An 18408-nucleotide genomic window follows, 5' to 3' on the forward strand; every position below is an offset into this window, starting at 1 on the left:
AAAAAAAGAGGGTGATGGGAAATAAGCAAAGGAGAAGTGCAAAATAAACATGTGAGGAGCGGCTGGAGGATTTCTGTAATCTACCAGGAAGAACAAACAAATTTATTTAAAAATTACAGTGTCTTTTCTATAATGGTGATTTAATATACAAAGTGTTTGATGGCAAATCCTCAATCTCAGACGATTAATGTATTTTCATAGCGTAGAAATAAAACTCTCAACTAGCACTACACCACATTTATCATAAAAGAAATGGATTGGCTGTATAATCTCACCAGTGCAGTCTCATGTGACTGTGGCTGCTTAAAATTAATGATCTCCAAAGCAAGTGTCTTTTTCACTTTGGCTAGGTCTGCCTCTCTGGCTGCTTGCAGTAAAGAGTGTCCTTTGAATTCATCTGTTAGAGGAAAAAGATGCATTTAATATTCAGCAACATCACATTTATAAATGTTATTGCAGAAAGGTAGCTATACTCAATTAAGAGGAAATAAGAGTATTTCTGTATGTCTTCAGAAAGTAGCTGACCTGGGACACAGAACATGAAACATGGTTTACTGAAACGAATAAAAGAGAGGGGAAGTGACTCACTGTGTAAAATTTTTATAGCTTTTCTGCATCTTATCCTCCACCCACCTCACATTAAAAGCCTATGTGACCTCTAAATTAGCTAGGTATGTGTTCAAGTGAGCAAAATGCTATTACATGCTCTTCAGAAAAAAGCATTACAGTTGCTCTTCAAGAACCTTATTGCATTTACAATGACAAATAATTCAAGGTAAAGCCTGAATAAATATAATTTATATATACAATTTATAATTTAAAGATAAAATATTAAACTATCAGTCTTAAAAGCTAACTGGCTAAGTATCTGAAGCTGGTCTGCAACAAAGATGAAAGAGGTTTTGATAACAGCTATATCTTGTCAAGTACGGAGAAGTAATTTTGTTTTTTTCAATGTCACATTTTGTTCAGTTCAGCAAACTAGTTTTAGTTTTAAATCCTTTTGAATTTGAAAAGGACTAAAAGTGTTTCTCTTAAAATGTACAAATGGAAGGTAGGTTAGCAAGAACGATGTGTGAACCTGGAAACTAGAAAAGAAACTCAAGCTCAGTAAATTTTTCTTTCATAAGCAAGTTTGAAATGCTGAGCTTTTTAAGAGGAGCTTTCTTCTCCCACTCTTGTTTTAATCTGGTGCATTTTTTTGATTTAGAAATAAAAATAAATATAACAACTTAAGTTTTGATTTTAAATAGATTTAAAATTTCTTTGTAAACAAGGCATTACTCAAAGCACAATTTGTAATCACAAATATATCTTGAAATAACAAATAAATGTATTATTCCTAAGGTATAAAACCAAAGAACTCAAGAGAATATACTAAATATGTTATTTTGGGTATGCAAATACAGAATGTCCCATCAAAGTACTGTTAAAATTTGCCATAATGCTCACATCTGTGTACACATGTCAGTGGATAGTAATGGACATGAATCTTTCCCCACTCCTCTCCAGGAACTATAAATACAGAAGTAAACCAAAGTTTAAATAGATTTGATTTTTTGCTTGCTAATTTAAACAAGTGGTAAATTAACCTGCCTCAAAGCCAGAAGCATCTCCAAAGTCAGCCCAGAATAGTGAAGTAACTAAAAGATACTACTGCGCCCCTCTTTTCTCCTAGAGCAAATTTTTATGCTGTATATGATCTCACCACCTTCACATGTGAAGAATAGTGACAGACAACAACCCGGCCAGCTGTGATTGAGTAGTGCAGGATTACATTCTTACCGCATCAGGGGGCTTCTGCTACCAGAACCTAGTTCTCAAGGAGTTTTCTGTAACTTCATAAGGCTTTGTTTTCATACTTGTCTCATTTAAGTATCTTTCACAGTTTGTAACAATGAGAAAACAAAACTCCAGAAGAGGATAAAGGCAAACAAATTCAAATTAGACCTGAAACACTGTTTTCTAAACAGCATAAGGACTGCAAAGACTACAAAAGAAGGTGCTGGAATTTCCATCTCCAAGTTTGCACACTGAAGCTACCCTAAGTGTGATACAGAGCCTCAGTATAGAGGCTCCTACGTGACTTAACTGAACTTCAAACATAAACCCCACCCCACCCCTCTCCCCGGTCACTGATTCAGCAGTGCCTTAAACATTTTACATGCCAGAAACCCAGGCAATACCACAGACAGTGTATTAGAGGTATCTGTGTACTTCCAAGTGAGAGGCAGAGCTGCAGTGACTCTGCTGCTTTGCATCTGCTTACAAAGTAGGCACCCTTTACACCCACCACCAACTGTTTCCAGCCTGAAAACACTCACAGGTCAGTCTCTCCCTCAGCTCGGGCGTCGGAGCCATATCGACAGCACTCTTGCCGTGACAGTTGACTAACGTGGGATCCGCACCATGACTCAGCAGGAGGGAGCAAACCTCTACACGGTTCTTGGAAGCAGCCTCGTGCAAGGGGGTAAATTGCCAGAGGTCCATAGCATTCACACAGGCGCCATGCTAGCACGGCAAAGAAAGCCTTATATTAATAAGAAATCATCTTCAACAATTAAAGGTGTTAAAACTTTCATTTCATTATAAAAATTGGTTTAATTCTTTCATATACAAATACACACAAAATTAATTGCAAAAACACCTGTATACACAAAAATACTGTTGAATCCTCAAAAAATATAATTCTGTATGAGCTACTTTTTCAGTAGAACAGATTTTCCACAGAAAAATTCAAACAAATGAATTGCTACTATCTGCCCAAAGAAATTAGGTGGGGGATAAAACCCACATATACTATAACACAAAAAGACTTAAAGTTGCAGGCTTCTGAAATGACAGACAGAATGTCTGAAACCTGTTACTACAGGAAAAAAAATAAAATCATCCTTTTCAGCTCTGGCATAAACAGAGTTTATACCTAACATATCTAAACACCTAACGTATCTAAATCTACAGGAATTACTTTCTATCCTTCTGCTTACCTTAAGCAACAGCTCTGTAACCTCATAGTGTCCATACGAACATGCATTATGAAGAGGCACAAGACCACTGTATGAAAGAAGGCAAATGAAAAATTTATTTAACTAGCATTTTTAAAGGAGAAGGAACAATTTTCTCTCTACCGAGAGATGAACAAAGATCAAATTGTATCTAAAATAACTTTAAAATATTCAAATATTTAAAAATTAACATTCACAAACTAATGGAAAAATCTAACCTTCCCAAACATGTTACTTAAGAGTAGCATTAAAACTTATTTTGTCCTAACAGGCCAAATGTGTTTAATCTGCCATTAAGATTAGCATTAATTGGCTTTGAAATTATCTGTCTTGAAGCTGGGGCGGGGGGGGGAAGTCCCATTCCACATTCAATTTGCTCAAGAGAAGTCAGTGTTCTGTTTCTGCCTAAATATGAACTCTTGTTTATTTAAAATACTATGTGAAAGGCAAAACTCCCCAGATAACACTACTGTAACGCCTGGGTATATTATGAAGTTATACAAATATCCATAGAAAGCAGACTGAAATTGCTGCTCCAGACTGTGGAATGACCTGGGTTTACTCTATTTTTTTAGAGTACAACCTATTTAAGCATGCAAGATACTTTGAAGAGAGTCCCTGTAATTTTTGTACAGCTATATTTCTGGAGACCATACTTAAAAATGACACTAGCCCAGTAAGTAACAGGTATCTAGTCATAAGCAAAAGCCATGCATTGAAAAGGAGATGCAAAGAGGACAATTATTACAGAGGACAAAATTTAATTCAAGCCAAGCAAGACAGGCTAGTTATGGCTCAACAAATCAGGATGCATAATACAATGAAAACAATAATTAACCCTTTACCATTTATGAAAAATTCATGGGATGATTCCCAGAATTGCAAAATCAACTCAAAGAGCATTAGGACAACAAATGTTGTTGTACTACACAACAGGGTAAACTTAATTTTAAGGTAGATGTTCTCAGAAGCAGCATTGCACTTGTCACAGGAGAGGGAAATTTGTTTTGGGGAAATTTTTCAAACTGTTATTTTCCTTGTTAGTTTTCTGAATTATAAATGATGGGTGTATATGTGTGACAGAGACAGCATTCAGTCCACAGAGCACTCAAAAAACCTTGCCCTCTCCCCAAATGCTGGTCATCTAAGAGGACTGAGGCCTTTCTTCAAGGTCTTATCAGCAAAGAGTCACCAAAGCAATCCACCTGGCCACTTCTGCAGCATACCCTCCCCTTCTCCTTTCCAGCAGGTTGTGACTTTGTACACAACAGTAGTAAGGCAAAGAAAGGACCGGTGGAAAAAGCTGCTTCCTTGGCTGTGGTTTTCTTTGGGAGGAACTAGAAGTGATGATCATTTTGAAGATGCAGCACAGTTCCTCAGGACTGTCTCTGAAGTGATCTCATTGAAGAGAACCTAACAGATCTATAAAATCAATATAACCTAATTTAGCCCCACAACTGATAAATTACATTTATTTTATAGCCTATTTACTTATAAATTATGTATAAATAAGAAACAGCAAGGAAAAAAGCCACCACACTGTAAATGTGTGACGACGCTAAATGAAGTGGGAGCTTACTGGGATGTCAGACATTTCTGAGTATGTTTGGGTTGTTTTTAAGTGTAATACATTGTAAGAGCATCACTTTTCTTTCCTTCCCCTCCCTCTTCCCTGCTCAAGTTTAACTTCATTACTTTTCACACTTTTCATACTTTCCAAGTAGATCATTCAAACCTCCTTAAAGCATCTACACTGGAATTTTCTACCAAGCGATACTGAAATTTTGGAAAGGTGTGAAACACCTAAAATTTGCTTAACAATGCTGGATCTACCTGAACAAGTATTGCATGCAACTCTACAGTAGGTTTTTTTGGACTTGCACAATTTGTCATCATACATTTCACAATTCTCATCAAAAAAAGTCATTAGGGTGAAATGTATAGACAATAGTACTATAATTAAGTCAATCTTCAAGAGTTTAAGTATGCTTGGAACTGGTTTTGGAATTTTTTTTAAAAAAAGAAAAAATCTAAGATCTTAATTTAAAATCTCTTTTAACACTAGGCTGGACTTAGCAGAAAATGAAGACACAGCAGGTGCCTCAAGTTTGCTGATGGAGACAGAACACACACATTAGTATCTTACCTCGATGCACTTTGAATACAGAATGCATGCCTTTAACCAGGGGACCAATTTCTACAACGTTAGGACTAAGCCTTCCTATCAGACTACTACAAGAATCATCACTTTAGATTCAGAAACATATGGCTAAGAACAACGTACAACATGTACCACTCCACATTTCTGACTGCTGCGCACTTTTTGTTGGTACCTTATGTAACTACCCTCCTTATTGCAAAAACAGTAGTTCAGCTTCTACTATATCTCGATATTTGCTGGCAGCATCAATCAAGATAGATCTCTGAGGACCAATAGTTGTGAGCACATGAGTGATATTGGAATTACATCCATATATATTGCGACAAGATAATGAGACTATAGATACATTTTTCAATGCACATTTTTGCGCTAAGCCCACGTATCTTCTCCCCATCGTCTTCCCTAAAATAATGCTATCAGTCCCTAATTTCACAGAGTAGTTTGTGCATGGAAGTAAAGAACAGGTTCAGAAAAAAATTTTTAAAGGTGTAATAGAAGACTTCAAACAAGCACAATCACAGCTAATCTGTTACTGAGGCTCTAACAAAAGTTTATTTATGACAAACCACACTCAAGATTTTGGAAGCAAATGCTACATTCTCAGCCAACTACTTGAGATTATGCTGCAACATGAAACAGAAATAATTCTTCATCTTGATTAATACAAAACCACTGCTGCAGACAGATAATAATTAATTCATTTTACATACCCTTTGTCCTTTGCGTGCACGTCTGCACCATGCTGAAGCAGAAGTTGGACTATTCGAACTCTGTTGTAGCCTGCTGCTAGGTGTAAAGGAGTGGACTGCAAAGTAAAACAAAACAAGATGAAGAATGGGCATCACATCAATTTTAAGTCCTGCACTTTCTGCTGTTTAAGAACTCTTTGTTTCTCTTATGCACTGGATCTTCCCTTCTGTAATTAGCCAAATTAACAAATACATAGCACATGTATGCCCTTCCTGTTGTCAAACCAAATAAATGTTCCTTAAGGTGGGGAAGAATCCAGGTTTCTCCTAAGGCAATAACAAGCTTATCGTCTAAAAAACAACAGCCCAACTTCGTTTTGTTTGAGGGTTTTTTTGTTGACTGGTTTTTTTCAATGCTATAATTAATTTTAAAACATGAGATGCTTTTTAAAATTCATGAGCAAATTTATGCAGTTCAGGCTGTATACTCAGGTTACAAAACTGCTTGCCTGTACACTTGTTGCAACAAGCGCACAAGAGGCGACCGCAGAACAAGAAAGGATGCATTTATCCCGTAGCAGGTATACTTGTCTTCAACTCCACACCAAAAAAATAACTATGTGTGCTCTCTGCTGTAGTCTCGTAAGACATACGGAACAAACTATGCTATTTGTAGTTCCCTGCAAAATTCACATCTCTAGCAGTAACGCACCTTGCTGCGTAACAACTAACACCTCCACCATTTTCCAAAGCTACCTTGTATGAATTTTAACTGAAAGGTGAAGTTTACAACAGTAATTCCCCTCAGAGTTTATTTTAAAAACTTTCTATTATGAAACAAACGTTGTGTTCTGTCTCAGTCCAAAGGAACTGATTTCTTACAGGCATAAGTGATGCTATTTCCTCCTTCCCAAGGCTGAGAAGCAGAGGATTTTAAAGTGATCTTTGGCGCAATTTATTTTGTGGCATGCAACCAAACAACACGATTTTATTACAGTAAAACCTCATACATAAACACATGGGAAGACTTACATGTCTCACAGCATTAAGCCAAGTACAAATTCACAGCCAGCATTAAAACATTATTATATGGTATTACAGGTGAGATGAGATTTCACTATTATCAAGATTTAAAACAAAAAATCTAGACAAATGGTCTCATCTGTGGTGAACAGCAGCAGATGCCATATTTCCATAAATGGTACAGATTTCCAGGAATACATATTTAGTATGATCATAACTTGGAGTAGCCTGTATTATATTTTACCATAGTTTCAACACTTTGCTGCTGTGCTCCAGAAAGGGTAACTACTTTGACATCTACACCAAGATGTCTTACGTACCACAGAGAGAACACGGCTTGTACTGTCAGAAACGACAGCACAGGGCATCTCTAAGACAGACATCTGGGTAACTCAGTTTTAGGGAAGCAATTATTCAAGTTTGTCTAAGACCCAGCTTTGGAATTATCTATAGTCAAGATATGGACCTCCAACATTCCTAACCTGAAGATCCCTAAAGGGCCTGCAAAGTACAAAGTGCCACTGCCAACAAAATGGGTCACATTTTTTTAAGTGTTTGGCCATTCAAATCATTAAGATCTACTCTGTTTCAGAAAGGCTTCTACTACTGAATTACTAATTTGCACTGATCTAGAAGGTATTATATTCTTTTTGTATCTGCCCCTATTATAAAATAGCTGGCTTCTGCGTAAACTCTAATAAAAACGTGGATAAAGATGCTGCTGCTATTAACATTAGCAGAATACTTCAGTACTGTTTATTCTGACAATTGCTTTCATTTGGTTACTAAATTCAGTTTTATCAACTGAATTAATAAACTCAGAAAACCTGAAAGGAATTTGAAATGAACTGTGGAAAAGTCAGTCTATTGAAAGGTCTAAACTCCAAAAGAAATTTGAGCAAACACTAAATCTTTGAACCCCTGCGGGATCCTTTAACCTTACTCAAACTACATCCATTCTTGTCTGCATGCTACTTCTAAAACAATGACTGCAAACTTCCAAGATTATGTTTCACTCACATTAAGCTTTAATAGGGATGTTCTCAATAAAGATACCTCAACCCTGAGGTCTTGTTCACAGCTTAAAATTAAAAGAACTCTTATGACTTAAGCTGGGACTGTGTATTTCGTGTTTCTAGGATTATGAGACTTACATATGCCAAATAACTTCATTAGAGAAAGAATCCAAAACATTTCAAGCTTATCGTTGCAAGACAAATGACGTAAGTGAAGCAAAACAGCGTCATCCCAAATCTTCACACAATTTATATCCCCACCGTTTCGAAAGATGAGCTACTTTCTTCTCCCCAAGCAAGGCCACACAGACACCACGGTCTCATGAACGACCACAAAACACCCCATCTTCCCCAGCACACGAGGAATTAGTTATTTAGCTGCAGCCAGGTGCCTGATGTTTGCCATACTTGCTTTCTGATCCACAGCAGCTTCGAAGCTGTGTGCTGTGCTGCACGGGCATCTCCAAGAAGCAGCTGACCGTTGCATTCCTGGAAATGGGGCTGAGATCCCTGACAGCCTGCATGCTTCAACACTGCCACTGAACCATGTCACCTGGAGGATGACACAGTGCTGGAGACACAGGCAGCCAGACACGCAGAGAGGCCACTTGACTGAGGGGCAAAGAGAACTGAACACACAGCCAGGGCACGCAGCAGCAGTGATCTCCGAGGGCTGCTCCCCCGGTACGGTACCCAGGCTGGTGTATCAGAGCCCACAAGCTAGCACCAGCTGCTCTTTACTTAGGCTAAAAGATCCTTAGAAATACCGCGCTTACATATGCTTCAGGAAGGAGGAAGCAGGAGGGCCCTGCCTCAATGATTTTTTTTTAAGGATTCGCGAATGCTTTTTCTCATGAGAAAAAGCATTCATTAATGTTACAGACTTGATAGTTAAAAATACTAATCTGGCATTACAAACGTTCATGCTAATTACAGAAACTAAGTACCTAAAAGATAACGTTGTGCTACACGAAACATTCACTATATGGGATTATTAGCCCTCAAAAAAAAAAAAAAAAAAAATCAACTGAATGATGGCAGTAAAGAGACCAACGTTTAAGATTAACACGCTGTTTATATAGCACTAAAAAAGTAGAAACTAGCTATCACAAACAGCAGTATTACAGACTGCACCTGCAAGGTATATCAAACTAATCACTTTAATATTAAGAAAAGACATTTAAATGAGCTATCAATTAACCCCTCCTCCCATGTCTTGCAATAACCAGCAAGAGAATTACTAAGCAGAATCCCTAGAGGGCACTTACCTTCCAAGACTCACATTCACAGTTACCAATCCAATCACACTGCCTCACTTGCTAGTGTAATTAAAAACAGTGCAACTCCACTTTTCTTAAGTAAAGTAGACCCTCATGTGAGATGCTTACATTATTTTAAAGTTTTATGGCAGCTGTAACTGCGGCAAAGCAGGTACCATGCATTTCAAGGAAGATCACTGTACACAAGGTGGCAATCACTGTCAACCTGTATACCTACAATTTATACTAAAGCAAGAATTTTTGCCTGCAGCCTTTTTGAAAATGTGTTGCCAGGGAATATGAGAAATGCATTTTTTAGATTTAAAAACGTACATACAGCAGTTTTCATTGAGCCTTAGGTATTTTCACACTGCTTTGTTTCCAACAGCTGATTTAACGATCTCTGTTCAAGGTCAGCCGCCTTGGACTTGCTGTTCCCTGTTCACCTGCATCGAAGAAAAGCTGCCCCAAGGAATTGCCAGAGCTGCAGGCTGCTGAGCTGCTTCTACTGAAGCCAGAAAATTCGTTTTAACAAATTGTCCACAGGCAACAGGGGAGTGCTAGCTCCAAGCACCATCCGTTGCCCTTCCTTCCTACCTTGCTAAAGCGTCTTCAGCAGCTCTTACACGGCAACACTGCCACAGCCTCAGAAGAAAGCTGCATTTTCAGATTCAAACCATGAACTGCCCATTTTACAGGCAACTTTCAACTGTGGCATCTTATATTATGTATCATCTGCATGACCAGTAACAGCTGCAGGAACTGTTTTAAGAACTAATATTGCCTATTCTTGCTTTCTACTACCAAAATATCTCTGTAATGCTATCTGTTAACAATCTTAACCAACGTGTTTCATTCTCAAGTTGTCCTCCCAAAGGCTATTAAATATCTAAGGACACTTGTATTTTATCGTCAACTCTCCTACAATACGCTGCTGACAAAGGATGTCAAAAAAACAAAAAAAAAAAGGAGGGGGGGGGCGGAAGGGAAGTTTCATGTAGACTTTAATATACAAGAGTTTTGTATCTTGTCTACAATTATCTTCAGGTTTGGTAGATTTGGAAATTGCAGGTATGCAGCAAACTTTCATCTAACTTTTGTCAAACAAAACCTTTATTCTAATCAAACCATACTGCCTATAGAGAGCAGTAGCAATAAAAATAATACCAAACTTTTATAGTTTGTCTTAAAAGCTCCCTTCAAAACAGTGTTTCATCTCCTCTGAATTAAGGGAAGAGCAGAGAGATTTCCAATCACAGAAGTGACCATTGTTTCACAGTTTTGCATAAAACCGTTTTGAAAGATGTCCTGATTCCTGGCAAGCTAAGTATTTGAATCTGGCATACTAAGGAAAAAACCTCTAAGCAGGCAAACAACTCTCTCTTCACTGGGTTAGAATTTATGACTGCATTTTTCCTTCCAACTGCAAGTCTGTCTGCTTGATGCTGCTCTCTTACAGACTTCTCTAAAATGAACTGCATCAATTGTGAGCGCACATCAGGAAGACATTTCAGATGCAAGTGGAATACCTCCTGTCATCACTTTATTATTCTGATTAATGGGGTAAGAAAACAAGTTTCAACAGCCTTGAAGAGACATTCCTGAACTTTTCCCCCGTGGAAATGATCTGGCTTTTCCTTTGCTGCTCAGATACCAAGTTGCATTGTAATTTTAAGCAGCGTGTCCATCTTACACCTTCATTCTTAGACTCAGTTGTAAGATCCTTGGGAAAATCTCACTGATGTTTATTTGTACAGTGCCAAGACTGGAGTATCATCACTCACAAAAAAATTCCTTCTAGAAACACATATTTCAAATAAAATAATTATTTTATATTCATGCTACAATGCTCTTGCATACTAGGCTCTACAGAAATAAAGGTCCCTAACCTCAGCTAGAGAATGATGCTCTTCATGAGCAGGAAAGGGGCTGTCCTTCTGTTCATCAGCCACATGGCTTGTCAACTTCAGCCACCTAAATTATGCAACTTCCTTGGTCATTTTACAGCAGCACTGAATTATTTAATTTCATGGTCAACAATTATGCTTTAGAGACAAGCTTACAGATGGCTCCTCCAGGAAAACAAGGTATGTCAGACTGCTGACTGTAGATGAGCTAGCTGCAACAAGTTTAAACCCTAGAGATAAATAAGCACAGAGATGAAGAGTTTAAACTACTTTTCTTTTGTAAAAAACAAAACCTAAAAACACCCAAACCACAAAAAACAATTCCTAAGGACAAGGATTACAAGGTATGTAAGGAAGACATTTCTCACTTGACCGCATTTCCAGTGGTAATTTAACTGCTCCAACTTCAGAAAACTGGACTGTTGAACAGGACACAATTATTAGAATAAAATTCAGAAAAACATCACGTCACAAATTTCACAGTGCTTTCTAACTAATGACAGGGAAAAATAATCGAAAAGCTCACCAATTTATAATCTGCAAGTCACACAGCATCTTAATTCAGAGCTCTAGTATATCAGATGATCTCTTTAAGGGAGGGAAAAAAAAATCTACTGTTTCAAGCTGTAAACCAGTGAAGACAAAACCAGCTTAATTCCACATACACAGTAGTGCTAGGGCAGAGCATCATTGGGTGAGAGTGAGGTTTTCATGAAGAGCAAGAGAAAAATGCTTGCATTCCTTTTCATTCTGTCACTTGGCAGGAGAATAAAGAAGTAGTCTGCATGAAAAAAAATAAATCTTCCTTGTAACTGAATACCTTTCAGACATTTATTCAGGTATTGTACCACCGAAGTTACGGTATAAAGACCAGAGCAGGTCAGATATCAGGAATGGCATACCTCCTAGAAGCATTTAGAAATGTCTACCAGCTACCAAGCATTGCTTTGTGGATCACAGATCGAAGGAAAATTTCTCTCTGTATTCAGCTGCGGTTTCTGCACAGTTAGAATGTTATTTTCAAATTAAGAGTTGGGACACCTCCAGATCAGGCATAAACTGGAGGAAAAGTTAAGAATATAAATATAAAAGCAAAATGGAAAAATTAATAAAATGGCTGGAGTTAAAAAGAACAGGGAAAGCAGAATAAAAACACGGCAAAATACACTGACGGAATAAACCCTCATTTGGAAAAGGTTTACTTAGGTGACAGACAAGGACTCTTCTGCTCCTAATCCCCCTAATCTGTTCCTTCTCAGAGGGCTGTAATGTCCAATCTGGCCTTTGAGGGCCAATCCAAATTTCTGACCGTACCTCTGAACCTCAAGACTGCATGACAAGGTTTGGCATCAGTTCTACAGATTAACACAGTGACCCTGTTGTGTGGCAAGGTGGCTAAGTGTTGACAAATAAGGCAGGAGATTTAGGAGAGAAGAGCTTTTTCAATCACACAGATGCCTGGAACAGGGAAGGACAGAGAAGACAACAGCATCATCTTGCACAGCGGTAGAGAAAGAAACAACCAGAGAGCCTCTGTCTCTTAGAGGTTAAAAGAACGAAGAAAAGGAAATGAGTGCTTTCCCATTTCTGCTCAGGAACTCCTCCTGCTAGTCTAGGAACAGTGCCACCACAGAGAAGGTAGGTACGTGGAGGCAAACAAGATATGCCCAAAAGCAGGAGATGGTAAAGGGCAAAAGATACCTTTTCTGACAGGACAGAAAATGTGCAAGCACTGCAGGATCACAGAAGAGAAGAACATTTTGTCTGCAGAGGCAAGCATAAGAGGGATGCTTGAAGATGACCATGCAAAAACCTTACTGAATCCCAGAAGAAAACCCCAGTCTACCTGCCCAGCAGGTTTTGCCAATGACACTTGCCTTTCAAAATTATGTACATTGTTACCTTTGACACCAGGAAGACAAATCCTTAATCCACGTAGATAGCTCTGAAAGCTATTCTTTTAACAGTAGCTATATATTGTAATATATAATAAAAATAATAATATATATAATATATATTATTATTTATATATTTATACATATATATTTATATATATAATATATATAATAAAAAATAAAAAAACTTAAATTGATTACTTCAGAGAAAAGGAAACAAAGTCAAACCTGAAAGAGCATCATTACCTGGCAGAAAGAGAGCTAGAAGAAAGGCCAGAAGAAAAAGAGACACTGGGAGACAGAAGGCAAGCAACCATGTTTGGAATGAACTTTCAAAGCAAATACCAATCTGATTCCAAGAAAAAGCAGGTATGGCAAAAGGATAAAAGTGATCTCAGCTCCCCAGATACTAATTAGGAAGCTTAGTTCCCTAAGTTGTTAAGTTCCATACTAAATTGTGGCAGCGACTGACCTAGAAGCAGAGACTAAGAGGGAAATGGTAAAGGGCTGGGAGAGACACGTAAATCTTTAAATGGGAACACCACCTTGACCTTTGATCTTAGGGTTTCACAAACAGTAGGTACCATAAACGGGGTACTAGTGATCCTTGACCTCTTCCTAAGCAGGAATGAAAACACTACAGCCCCCCCCAAACTCTTCCCTGTTTTACTTACATGTATCTTAACCTACCACCCATTTGGTAAAACAGTTCCACAGAGCATGTGTCAGAAAAGCTGAGCAGCATCCCTCAAAAAACTGTTCCTTACAAGAATCTCTTCCATTTCTACATGGAAGTGATGAAGGCTTGGCTAGGGGTGGAACTGCAATATGAAAAAGAAATTCTGGAGCTTCTACCATGAAGCAACATTTGCTGTTTTCCCAGATTCAGAAGCACAGACTAGATTAGATCTCTGGCAGCACTCTGACATGGAGATACAGACTCTGAGATGGATTATCAGAGAAGCAGGGGAGTATATGTTGTTTCTTTGGCTATAGATGCTGGCAGTTGAGGGAGTAGTGGCTTGCTGAGCTACATAAAGATGAAATGACAGTAAAGACCCACTCTCTTCTCCTAAAGGAATGTTATTTAACACCGAAAGGAGATGTATATTGCCTTACAGATATGGCAGAACACTACAGAGTAATTACAGTATTATTGTGTCCAGGACGGCTATTATTGTTGCTTCTTTTCATCACCCGGAGTCTGTCAGAAAAACAAGTCAAAAACAGACAAGTCTAGGGTGAGGCACTGAAGCACGACCGGCTCTTGCGGAGGCAAAGGCAAGAAGAATAAACTGCCCTGCAATGCTGTTAACTGAAGTCAAAGGGTATTCAAACCTCCAGTACTCCAAGCAGCAGCTAGCAACCCCTGCTAGCTGGGCTGGTGGACTGAGCACACAGGCACGCAGGATCTTCTCATGTCAACAGCTGGAACTTTTATTTGCTAAATCACACAAGTTCAGTGCATGGGGAAGAATAGATGCTACCGTAGCTGTAGGTCTGAGCAACGGGGCACAGACAGCCAAGGTTCTGCAGTGTTCTTGAGAGCACCTCAGTGCCAAGCCAGCACAGTCTGCAGCCCAAATCTCAGCCTGTCAATCCTGTCAAATTGCAAGCTGCAAACGCTTATCGCTCCAGGAAAGTAGGACAAGACAACTTTCTCCCCTCTTCCAGGACAGATACATACACTTTTATCTGTCCTGACGGCCAGTGTCAGAAGCTATAGAATCCTGTTCTTTAATAATTTGCTCAGGCTGCTGTTCCTCTTTTTAATAAAATATTTTGGTGTTGCTCTGGCAGCACAAGTGTTAACAGTTAAGGCTCCTCTCCAACCAGTGGTGCCAGACAACTGGGGAAGGCCTGCATATAACATTAAAATAATTTGAAGAGGATGCAGACTGGAACAGAGAACCAAAGCTCCACTGTTTTGTTTCTTTTTTGCTGTTTCAGTCTCTTTCCACTTGCTATCAAAATCTTGTTCCTACTACAGTCAACTAAATCTTTTACTCCCTTTTGATACCTCTTACTATTTTTACTACTTCTCCTACTCCATGTTCATATATTTACTTCGCTTCTCCTCCTTCCCCTTCCAACTAGAAACTTCCCAGGCTTTAGTTCTTAAGATTTTCACATTATTGCGAGAGAAGAAAAGGTTCTCTGAATATATTAATTTGACTGTTCCCTCTACTAACATGACATTCAAACCAGCACTTCACTCACTTTATTGAAAGTGGGGTCAAAAACTCTGTTAAGAGCAACACTTGCAAACTGATAGCATTTCAGCTCCAGTGCTTAGTGTGAAATAAATATTTATGCCTTATATTTTGGAATTAAATTAAAACATGAAATATAAAATAATTCATAAAATTAAATATACAAAATGGTTTTTTTGTATTACAGTCATAATTGGCAAATTTTAGAATTTAATGTCTTTATAATCCAGTCAAGAAGACTTCATTGTTCCTTTGAAGTAAAGCCTTGCAAAATACTTGAAAAAAGGCAGAAAATTTATCTTGTACTTCCTTTTAGTATGTTCCAAAATTGAAAAGTTATGGTTATTAGAATATGAATATTCTAAAAGAATTTCATCTGTAAGAAATAAGTCTTTTATAAGTAGAAGTGCATTATATTACTTAGAAAAGATTAACCAAATAACCTCAGTTTTCTTGTTCATCAATGACATATCCATCATCAATTACAACGCCCTATTTTGGCATTTTCCTCCATTTTTATTGTTCATATGCTGCCTGCTCAGTCAACTTACACACCAGTTTTATAAATGGTTATGTAAATATACCTCTCCTTGCACGTAAGTATTTGTAGTCGCTTCCATTTCGAACTAAACCGATCACTAAATTACCCACATAACCTACGAAGTCAATGATGGGTTGTATTAGCAAGTGATAACTGATGTGCTGAGAGAAATCAAGAGGCAGCAAGGACAGAGAACAGAAGCGCTTTGGGTGACTTAACAGGTAAAATGTTTGGATGCTATCGGTGATTGTTGTACAGAGAAGTCGGCTAGGGAGGCCACAGGAGTAAATGCAGCTACTGAGCTAGTACCAAGTAACAAGAAATACCTGGTGCAAAAACCTCACAAAAACCTTGCAGCAGAAGATGCTCTTTAACAGTGACTGTAACATACTTGGTTTCAACTTATCTCCGGGGGAAATGCATAAATAATCCAGCACGACTGCGCTAACCTTCAGAGAGTGGAGCTATGAAAAAATTGGCAAGTTTTTTAATGATAAGGTAAAAGTGGTAGCTAAAAGAATTAAGCCCTTATAGACAGCATAAAGACTACTAAAGGAGACAGTAGGGGAAACGCTGTGCTAACGCATCTCTTCTGTTAGGAAGAGCCTGATGAACTGAAAGAAGCCAGTGAGAATGACTACCAGCAAACTAAAAGATTAGAAATAAGAAGGCATAATTCAAAAAGCCAAATGTACAAGCTGAAGAAAACCACATGGACCATAAACTCCTGCAGGTTAGAGGTAAAAATACAGTTAGACAGGCAAAAACAGTTTAAGCAGTAACTAGTGAAAAGAATTCAAGCCAGCCACAAATCCTTCTTTCAACCCCCCAGAAGCACAAAATCCACCAGACAGTCCAGTGGGGCAAGGTGATACTAAAGCAAGAAATGGAGCTTTTGCAGGTGAGAATTCATTGTGGAGGAACTAAAAGGAACTCTTTGCATGGTATACATCTTAGAAGAAAGAAATAATTACCATACCAGGACCCTGACAAGTAAGCACATGCATATTTTAGAGCATGGTGAAACTTCACAAGAGATCTGTATGAAACCAAATTAAGCATAAAAGAGGTAGTGGTACCTGTAATCAAAATGAACATCAACAAGTTGTCAGAACAGGACCGCATTCACCCAAGAGAGCACTGGAGAATGGAACAGGTGAATTACTAGTGGTACCTGACCTTCACTTAAGGTTATCTTGGTACATGAAGACCTCAAAGTTGCAAACCAATCATTAAAACGTGTTTGGGGAAACTACAGGCTGTAATCTTGATATCTGCACCAGGAAAACAACAATCTAGTAAGCCAGAATTAGTTGGACACCTGGATAAACACGATCTGCTTGGGAAGAGCCAAACCGTGTTAAGGCAAGTTTCACTTTTAAAACTCTGGGGAGTTTTCTGAAGCAGTCAACAAGCACATGCATAAGGGTAATCCAGCTCACGCAGTCTCTGTGGCCACTCCACAGGTTTTTAACTAAATCCTCACCAATAGTTTTTAAGGAAGATGATGTTAGGACCTGAGACAGCTGCACCATAGCATGCAGAGATGGCAAACAGAGAATACAGCTAAGAATACAACTAAATGATAGGTCTAACAATAGAGGGAGGCCACAAAGTACCCTAGTATCACATTCAAAAATGAAAAGCAACAAGAAAGCAGAGTTGTTTAACCTCTCAGTATCTCTCATACTATTTTGAGATTTTGAGAGGGAAGTAACACCAAAGGATAGAAATAGCACCTACAGTATTCACTACAGTCAACCATGTAAAGAAATCAAATGCATGTAGTTCACAGATTGAGTTGCAACATTTCAAATCAAACAGAACCTCAGCAAACTGTGGAGGAAAGGATTCCACTCAAGATCACAGCAGAAGAAACATTATCAGTACTTGACTTCTGGATGCTCTGTGAGCTGACAGAACCAAATCCAGACCACAGCATTTAGTTAATGTGCATAAAATATTAAATGGCAGTTCTGCCCAAATCTGCCAGTTTGACTTGTTTTCTCTTGACAGTAGATAGGTAATAGAGTAATGCAAGAAGCCATCCCCTGCGTGAAGCTAATCATCAAGGAGAAACAGTTCAGGTATAAAAACCTCACACACCTTTAATACATTTGAATGTTTCCTGAAGAGCACATTGATTAAGACCTAACAAGTGAGATTTCCTGATTTTTAGAGAACAACACAGAGAGAATGACTACAGAGTAAACAATTCCTTTCCAGTCCTTCAAGAGCACAATTTCTATTTGTGGACATGATAGACTTCACTTCAAATAATTTCTGAAGAAAATGAAAACAGGTGAAGGGATATTCCCTGAAACTTTTGGAGGAAAATATTTAAGAAGTCATAATAGAAACTTAGAGCGGGTAGATCAGTTTTACATTTTATTAAAAAGGTACCATCATTGGCTATAGAGGGTCTTAAGTGACACCAGGGACAGAAATTAAGCCAAGTCATGCATGCTGTACAAAGTCAGGGGAAGGATCAGGCTTGGCTGATGAAGTAAGATGGGATCACAGCACAGGAAAGAGCTTAACCTGTCACCATTTCAGACATGCATGACTCAGAACTATCTCTTTAAACAAACAAAACGGTGTTTTAAAGGCAAAATTATGGCCATTTTTAAAATGTTCTCTTTATGTGTGTACTGCATTGGCCACTTCCACCCCAGACACATCACAGACGTTCAGCATTT

At 38.3% G+C, this 18408-nt stretch overlaps 1 protein-coding gene across 1 annotated transcript in view; it reads right to left on the reverse strand.

Moving 5' to 3' along the window:
- TNKS (tankyrase) overlaps nt 1-18408 on the reverse strand; it is a 139799-nt gene that overhangs the window by 37061 nt on the left and 84330 nt on the right. The window contains exons 6-9 of the mRNA XM_080385347.1: nt 5877-5971; nt 2988-3054; nt 2325-2511; nt 276-397 (exon numbers count right to left, since the gene is read on the reverse strand). Of these exons, the coding sequence (XP_080241473.1) occupies nt 276-397; nt 2325-2511; nt 2988-3054; nt 5877-5971 (471 nt within the window). The remainder of the gene's footprint in view (nt 1-275; nt 398-2324; nt 2512-2987; nt 3055-5876; nt 5972-18408) is intronic.

This window comes from Falco punctatus (assembly GCF_963210335.1).
Source record: "Falco punctatus genome assembly, chromosome: 1".
Classification (NCBI taxonomy): Eukaryota; Metazoa; Chordata; class Aves; order Falconiformes; family Falconidae; genus Falco; species Falco punctatus.